This window comes from Microtus ochrogaster, linkage group LG8, assembly GCF_000317375.1.
Source record: "Microtus ochrogaster isolate Prairie Vole_2 linkage group LG8, MicOch1.0, whole genome shotgun sequence".
NCBI lineage: Eukaryota > Metazoa > Chordata > Mammalia > Rodentia > Cricetidae > Microtus > Microtus ochrogaster.
The window spans coordinates 13,788,362-13,797,649 of NC_022033.1; the positions used below are offsets into that span (position 1 = coordinate 13,788,362).

Genomic DNA, 9,288 nt, shown 5'->3' on the forward strand with positions numbered 1-9,288 from the left:
TAAAAGACTGTTGTGAAACTTAGGTCTGTGAAGGAGTAGTGTATGCAGCTGCAGCTGCAGCGGGTTCACGGTCGCAGAGTCCGTGCCTGCCTGGAAGACAGGGTTCTGCAGCTCTGCTCCTCATCACTCAGCTCTCACCCCCCTTAGAGGAGATGGTATAAATGCCCCTGGCCTGAGCCCTCAGCGGCATCAGAATCTCTTAGCAGCTGTGAGTCTCTTCATTCACTGCAAAGAGAAGCTTCTCTGATCAAGGTTTAGGGTAGTCATTGTCTTTGGGACTCGGGGAGGCAAAGCCCAGTTTCTTAGGGAGCTGTGGACCCATGGGAGTTGAAGCCTGAACCAGACACTGACCTTTGTGGCAGCCTTCCTTTGACTCCTGGCCTGCTACCACCCTCTGGACCTGTGGTGCCTTTTGTCCTCCTGGGACTTTCTGTACTTTCTCCGTCTTGTCAGTCGGAAGGGTTTTCTTTTTTGAATACGCAGGTTTTCAGAGTTTTGGGCAGTTGTGGCCTTAGTTGGTGGGATCGTCGTTGGTGGTGGAGGCTTCGTGTAGCTATTTTAATGTAAAATTGTGTTATATATGGTAATTGTTAACGCATACCTGGCAATGTGCCAAATAATAGCTACAGTTTTCTCCCTGGACATTTGAGTTTTTTTTTCTAATTGCAAAATCAGCAATTTTTGTTGTTTTTGTGAGGCAAGGTTTCTTGGTGTAGCTTTTGAGCCTGTCCTGGAATTCTCTCTGTAGACCAGGTTGGCCTTGAACTCACGGAGATCTGCCTGCCTCTGCCTCCCGAGTGCTGGGATTAAAGGCATGTGTCTCCATTTCCTGTCCAAAATCAACAATTTCTTCTGAGATCCCTGCCTACCCAGTAGAACCTTCTATTGCTACAATCCTCCCTCTTCACGTCCCCAAAGGGGTAAGCCCTTGACTAATTTTCTCTACCCTTGACTCTCAAAGCCCGTTGTTGCCATTCTCCCAAAAGACCAAAGCTGAGTTGGAGGCCTTACCGTACCGTCCGGTACTCTTCATTGCATTCAATGTCACACTCTATTTTCAGCCTGTAGTTGTTAAGGTTACCGTTGCAGCCAGTGAAGACAAAACTCTGACACTCGCCGGCAGTTCTGTTGTAGAAGTATCTAAAATGGACCTCATAGCAGCTGCCAGGATCCATGTCCATATTACAAGACTCTGCGAGAGAAGTTGCCACGGAATTAGAGGAAGATGCTTGGGGCTCAAGAGCAAGCGTTGTCTCTATTCAGAGGCCCTTGAAAGTTCCAGCTTGGGACGGTGAGGTGCCTTAGGGGGTTAAGGAGCCGACAACTGGAGTTCTCTCTCTGAGTCCATGTGGTGGGAAGAGAGAACCAGCTCCCTCCAGTTGTCCTCTGACCTCCACAGGCATGCCATGGTTCATAAGCATGCATGAACAATTGCACGCATGCAGGTTTAGACACCCACACACTAAAAGAAAAATTCCTTCCTCTAGCTTGGAAACATTCTTGTTCAGGGACCCTCAGAGGTTTCTGCCTTTTTTTGTTGTAAGTAGAGTCACACGACAAAGCCACCTTCGTCCAATACAGTTTACATCTCCAGATGGGGGGGTCCCGGGCAGTGGTTTGGGGAAGGACCAGATGGTGAATAGCTTAGCTTGTGCAAAGTGACAACATTCTTCACACTGCACACCTTGCAGGCTATCCTGGCATTCTGCTATCCTGGCATCCTAGCCTTTCAGCTGCCTGCTCAAGACACACACACACACACACACACACACACACACACACACACACACACACACCACACACTCCACTGTCTACTTACTCATTCTACAACCAGAAGCATGATAGTCTTTCACCCCCATATCTTGCTGTTCTTCACGCCTTCTCTTGCTTTCCAGGAAGCAGTTGTTTCATTTTTTATTGGCCAAGTGGTGGGTAGGGGTGATTGAAATAGTCATACTGGTGGCCATATTGATAGCCCAGTGCTTAGTGCCCACCTTCCTCCCTCAAGCTGCCGGTCTGTAGTTTGTTTTCTGGTAACACTTCTTGGCTCAGCCTTGCCACACGTGCAATTTTATTTTATAGTCATAAATACTGTCTGATTTTCTAGTTTTTGTTTTACATATAGACAAAATGGAGTCTGGGAGGAGATGATCATTGGGCTTACAGTCTTGTCCAGAGGCAGACGTATGCTGAGTGACAGGGCCAGAGTTTGGAATCTGAATCAAAGCAGAGACTGTATCACTCGGGCTTCAGGAGAAAGTCTCATTATGGGTCATAGCCACACTGTAAACTCTTCCATATAGGTACAGCGTGCTCAGATGTCTTCTGTATGTCCAGAGCCCAAATGCAGGCTAGACCTCAATGGTATTACTCTCTTAAATCCTCTTTTATTGGAAGGCATGGTCTTGGAAGGTATGAACTCTTTGAAATATGCCACAAAACCCCTGTCACAAAACGCTTGCAGTTTTTTGACCTTCTACAAAGGAGTTCTCTATCTGGAAAGGACTTACTTATACCATATATTGTTTTATCCTCTCTGGACACCCACAAGTCCCCTGAAGAAAATAATGCCCTGAGTTAAGGCACTGAAGGAGAGAGGAGCCTTCTGACCCCCCCTCCCGGAGGAACTGTTTTCATTTCTTTCCCCTTCATTCATAATTGGCCTTGGAGTTTACATTCTATTTTAACCTTATCCATACCTTTGTATTCTCTGCAGATATTGTGAGTGAGCCTGGCAACACCACTCAGTACTGGGGCAGTGACTGAGCAGAAGATGAAGATTCCTAGGAGAAACCCCATCTTAGCAGGCTTCATGGTGGAGCAAGCAGCGGGTAGAAGCTGTTGAATGCTCTTATACTTCAAGTTTGGTTTGGTGGGAGGGATCCTGAATTGGGCTTTATGATGTGTTGAGTTGAACGCTGAGCGCTTGAGTACCCAGCCATGAAGCTAAAGGTCCCAAACTGATTAGACCCCTGATAGTGAATTCCATATTCATGTAGAGACAATACAAGCTTAGGGACCAGAACATATGCATATGCTTAACTATGAAGGGCTGGGTCATCAGAGCAAGGAATTTCAAAAGAATTGCTCCCTTCCCATGTTCTGGTTTTCTAAAGCAGAGAAAAAAACTGGCCTGGTGCATTAGAAAGAATGAAGTGCGAGCGTAACAGAAATGATGGTTGAGGTGTTTCCTTCTTGCCAAAGTCTACATAAGTAACCCATATGGACTAAGTTGTTAAATTAATACACAGAATCTCTGAGGTAGGCGTATTCGTCATCATCACTGACAGACACTGAGCAGGTAAAGATAAAGCTATGTTCATGATCACTTATTTATTTTCTAGTGGACACCTGATTTGAAGTTGCCATAATGTTTACTAGCGTTTTATTATTATTACTATCGTTTAAGTTTTGGAGGCAAGAGCTGGGTGTTTACACTGATTTGTCCAGGAACTTGTTGTGTAACCCAAGCTGGCCTTGAGTTTCTGATCTGCCTACCTGAGCTTCCCAAGTACTGGGATTACAGGTTCCCGCCTTTATACTCAGCTAAGGGTTTGTTTGAAACACAATGCTACACTGCTTTATGAAGCCACCTTGAGCCTGAAAAAGTGACTTCCATTCATAACCTGGAATCACTTGGTATTGGTTTCTTTTGGTGAACCATGAAATAAAGGCCTCCTTTAATTTTCTAATGGTTCTAGACTTCTCTTTTCTTCAGTCATCACATTCTGTTTAGCTATTGCCCACAGCTATAGTCATGTAATTTGCTAATATATATGAACTTGTGTGTTTTATTACATTATATATTCCCAATTCAAAAGCCATACTTAATTTCTTGAACTTTATATTGAGAGTTTTCATTTTCCACATAAAAGTCCAAATTAACTTGATAAATTTCTGAGAAAACCTACCCTAGACATTGTTTTGAGTTGCTGAATCTATAGACCAACTTTCTGTTCATTTTGGCCTTTAATAATCTTTTTCAAGAAAAGTTTCTAGGGCTGGAGAGTTGATTCAGTGGTTAAGAGCACTTGCTTCTCTTCCAGAGGACCCAAGTTCAGTTCCCAGTGCCTACATGGGGTGGTTTACAACCTCCTATAACTCTAGTTTCATGGGGAGCCTATGCTTTCTTATGGCTGTAATGGTCTGTCCTGTCCCTTTAAGAGACAAACCATGCCCACTCCCTCCCCTGTCTGCAGAAGAGTCCTTCCCTTTCCATCTCTCTCTCTCTTTCTCTCTCTCGAAGAGGTAGCTTCTGTCTCTCCCCTCTCCCCACTTTTCCCCTTTCCCCCTCTGTTTCTCTCTCTCTCTCTCTCTCTCTCTCTCTGCCTCTCTCTCTTTGCTCTTCTCCCCTTCTCCCCTTTTGCCTCCATAACCCATTAAATAAATATCCAGTCTCACTCTACATGGTGTGCCTATCCATATCTCTATCTCTCGCCCACTGTGTGGCTCCCTGTCTAGGACCAGCTGCCTTTGAAGACCCATGGCGTGGTCTCATGGCCTGCCCATCTGTCTCTCCTTGTGGGACTGGCTTCCCTGTCGAGGTCTCTCATCCACCACATGGCTCCCTGCCTGGGACTTGTTGCCTCTTGTGGTCTGCTGCAGCCACTTGGGGAACTGCGCCGTCCCTGCCCGGGACTGGCTGCTCCTGGGACCCATTGTCTGCTGCATCATGGGGACCTGCAGCGTGGTCCTTGTGGCCTGCTGCAGCCACTTGGGGACCTGCAGCGTTTTTACTTAAACCATAACAATGGCATATGGGTGTGCCTTCCCCTTCCCCAGACACACAAATAAAAAGAGACACACGACTGGTCGAAGTGATTGCAAAGAGATTGCAGAATACCTTTCTTAAATGAGCATATACGCCCCACTCCTTCCTTCAAAGGTCCAGGGATTATCATGGCAGATGGAGGAGAAAGAGTGTAAGGGCCAGAGACAAAGAACAGTGTCTTCTGAGTACAGTCTGGCAGCTCATATATGAGCTCATAACGGTTCATGCATGGACATGTACAAGCCTAAACTAGATCAAATCCCAATGTGGAGAGGGCCGTTGGACATGGAGTCCATTCCTAGCCCTGGAGATATTGGCAGTTGTTAGTTCTGGAAGAGGAAGGGTCAGGTTTTTTCTAACAGTGTAGCCCCTCATAAGTTGACCATGAGACAGTAGAAGGCCATATATCTGAGGATATTTAGGTAGTGCAAATGGCCTACAAGGGAAAAAAGGACACAAAGTTGTGTGGGAAGGGAACAAGGTTGGATCTGGGACAACTTGGCTGAAGAAGAGTATATATGACCAAAACATGCATGAAATTCTCTATCCATAAAAATAATAAAAATAACTTAAAGAAGATAAAGATTTCTGATATTTTTCTCATGTAGACTTTATAACATTATCCGTATTTTAATATTATTATAAAGGGTATCTTTCCGGGTTTTGGTATAAAAATACTATTTATGATGTATATTAGTCTTATATCCAGTCACCTCAGATTCTTCTTGACAGGTCTAATAATTTATATTTGGTTCATTTTTCATTTCATATACACAATTATTATCTGTGACTGTTGATAGTTTTGTGCTTTATTTCTCAAATATTAGTGCTTTAAATTTTATTTTATTTTTTTTTATTTTTAAAATTGTATGTTTATGGTATTTTGCTTGCATGTATATATGTCTGGTCACCAAATGCAGTGCTCATGGAGGCCAGAAGAGGGCATCCACATCCCCTGGGACTGGAGTTAGGATGGTTGTGAGCTACCACGTAGGTGCTAGGAATTGAACCTGAGTCCTTTGCAAGAACGTGTGTACTCTAAGTGACTGAGCCATATATCCAGCCCCCTTAAATCTCCTGTTCCCAATTCATATTTTAAACTTTTTATCATATTTTTTTAATGTACTTAACAAGATAAAAAACCTACAGTAATATCTTTTTTTTTTTTTAAAGATAAGGTCTTATATAGCTCAGGCTGGCCTCATGTGCGTTATGTAACCTGGTCTTACCTACTTTTTTCTTTGCCTCCATATCTCAAGTGTTGGGATTATAGGCATGAGCCAATATGCCTAGTTTATATCATTCATAAAAGTGAAGCTATTAGAAGGCTTTCTTTAATAATCTTCAAAAAGCTGGGAGAACCACTATCCTATTTCTATGTCACAGTTTACTTGAGATCTTACTTAAAGCAATAAGTTAAAAGCTAAAATTTAAGGTTGAGAGCTGTAGAGTAGATACTTGATATTGATTTCCAGACAGCCTGTGTGCACGTATGGTGTGATGGCTGTTCTTGGTTGTCAACATGACTACATCTGGAATTTACTAAAATCCAAGAAGCTAGGTACATCGTGAGGATTTTTTTTTCTAAATTAAATCATTTGAAGTAGGAAGACCCACCTTTAATCTGGGATACACCTTCTGCTGGCAGCTTATATAAAGGACATGATAGAAGCAGTTCTTTGCTCTTTGCCTGTTTAGCTTTTCCTGGCAAATCTATTTCTTCACTGGCATTAGAGCCTACTTCTTTGGGATTCTGGTGTATACTGAAGAGCAGATGGGACATCCAGCCTCATGGATTGAACAACTTCTGAATTTTTGGACTCTCTGTTTGTCAATAGCATATATATATATGTATACACACACACACACACACACACATATATATATATGTATACACACATATGCATGATCAGTTATGTTCATCTAGAGAACTCTGACTAATTCACTTGGTCATGAGTACACACACACAGACATACACACTGAATTAGTTTTGAAGTTTGCAAAATTATTGATTTTACATATTTTTGGATAATCACAGATATCACAGATTTTTTTTTCCTCTCAGATTTACTCTGACCTTAGGGGAAGTTACTTAAGATCTGTAATCTCTTTGTACACTACTGATCTTTGTGCTAGTGTGAAGGATAAGACTTGTGCGTGTTTGTGGGTTCAATCTGCTGATGATTCTCTTACTGTCTTTATTGGATTTGAACATAAAACCGTCTCTCGTTACATGTCTGCTGAACTGAGAAACAGTCTCCCCTAGTCTCTGGAGCATTTCATATGGAGTTGAAACAGTTTGCTCCTTATGGATTTGCTCAGACATTCCCTCCAATCATGTTCACGGATGCCTCTGTTTGATAAATTTTCACTAATTTACTGTTTTGATTTTCAACTGTTTTAAACTTTGGTTTACTTTCCAAGTTTCATGTCTCCTCTTTTTTTTTTAATTTTACTTTATTGGGCTAAAAGTCCTTGGTATCAGGCCTGGAGACACAGCTCAGTGGTTGCTATGGATATTGTACAAGCATGAGAACTCGAGTTCTGATACCCAGCATCTATGTAAGAGTTAAGCATAGCTGCATGTGCCCGTAACTCCAGCTCTGAGGAAGAGGTTTGGGGGTTCGCTGACAGCCAGTCTGGCTGATGTGATGAGTTCTAGGTTTAATGAGAGACCCTGACACAAAAACTAAGGTGAAGTGGTAGAAGATGCCCGATGTTGACCTCTGGCCTACATGTGCACATAATAGGTTTGTGCACATGCATACCTACACTCCACACGCACCTCTCTATACATGTGCGTGAGCTCCTGAGCTCTGTCCTAGCAGCATATTTCATGCATTATTGACAATAAATGCAATATTACACGCCAGATTTAGATCTTTATCTTGTTTGACTGAAACTTGGTGCATTTTATTTAATAACTCCCCATTTTCCTTTCATCAAACCTGACCAAACACCATTCCACTGTGAGTTCTATGACTTTGACTATTTTGGATACCTTCTATAAGCAAAATTATAGAATGCACTTATCTTCCTGTTTACAGTTCATTTCCACTGAGCACAACATCCTCCGGGCTCATTAATATTACTGCAAATGATAGGAATTTGGTTGCCTATATAAGTCAAAATCTGTCCTTTCATCCGTTGACAGACGTTTAGGTTGCCCGTCCCTCGGCTCTCACGAATACTGCTACAATAATATGGGAGTGCTGGTGTCCTTTAACATACTGGTTTAATTTACTTTGAATATATGCCTAGTATTAGAGTCGATGGACCATATGATAGCTCTGTTTGCAAACTTTTGAGGAGTCCACATATATTTTTTTTTTCCACAATGGCTGTAATAACTTATGTTTTCTTTAAAAGTACATGTCTGCCCCCTTTTCTACATGTTCACCAGCACGGCTCCCAGGGACGTAGTGGCAGCACATGTATATGTACACGTGCCTGCACACAACACAATGGATAATTTTGATTTGCATTTTCCTTTGTGATGAATGACCACGGGCCTTTCTCATATGCCTGTTGTTCAGATGGCGGTCTCCTTCTGAGCAGCGCTTGTCCTATATGTTCGACCCATCTTAAAATCTGACTATTTGTGGGTTCTGCTATTGTTTGAGCTCCTTGTATATTTTGGGTGTTCAAACCTTGCCAGAGATATCCCCTGAAAATGTTTTTCTCCTTTCATTTTTTTCCTTCACTCTGTTGATTATTTTCTGTCTGTGTGTTCACGGATGTGTGTGTGGAGCTGTGTGTGTGTGTGTGTGTGTGTGTGTGTGGAGCTTAGAGGAAAACCTTGGGTGTGTTCACAGGTGGAGTTTAGAGGAGAACCTTGTGCTCCAGGAATAGGGAAGTAGATTATTCTTACCTCACACAATAGTCTAAGGATCCAACTAAGTTCCAGTTCCCTTTAAGGAGATAACTTTGAATTCCACCCAGGGAGTGGTTTGCCTGCAGAATGTTTTGGTCTAGTGTGTGAGTGTGACTTGTTCTAGCAACAGAATGTTTAACTGTGAATGTAGCCTGTGAACCTTCAGTTGGTAAGTTCCTTTCCTTGTATTGTGTTACTGCAGTCCTTAGTCTTACTTCTACCTTCTGGAGTCAGGGGTATTTTAAGCAAGGCTTCTAGTGGTGGGACAGTACATCAACCTAGCTAGTCACAGAACTTCTGACCTACAATCTATCTGCATGCAAGACGTTCTGGGAGTAATGGTGGCACAGGACTTGTGGGGGTTGCCAACCAATGAATGACCTGTTCAACTTGAGGCCCACACCATGAGAGGGAGCCCATGCTGGTCACTGCCTGGATGGCCGAGAACCAGAGACCTGGAATAGAACCAAACACAAATGGCCCAAAAAGAATCAATGAAATGATTCCCAATGATGCTCTGCCATGTTCATAGATGAGGCTAGTCCAATCATCATTAGAGAGGCTTCACCCACAATTGATGGGAGCAGATGCAGAGACCCATAGCCGAACACTAGGCAGAACTCGGGGCTATTTTTTTCATTAT

The 9,288-nt window shown here is 42.8% G+C and overlaps 1 protein-coding gene across 1 annotated transcript in view; it reads right to left on the reverse strand.

Annotated features, from left to right (window-relative positions):
* The window catches only part of LOC101995873 (kunitz-type protease inhibitor 4), a 4,847-nt gene extending 2,033 nt beyond the window's left edge, over positions 1-2,814 (reverse strand). Inside the window, exons 1-2 of the mRNA XM_013352071.1 lie at positions 2,700-2,814; positions 1,017-1,192 (exon numbers count right to left, since the gene is read on the reverse strand). Coding sequence (XP_013207525.1) covers positions 1,017-1,192; positions 2,700-2,814 — 291 coding nt within the window. The remainder of the gene's footprint in view (positions 1-1,016; positions 1,193-2,699) is intronic.
* Between the last annotated feature and the right edge of the window lie 6,474 nt (positions 2,815-9,288).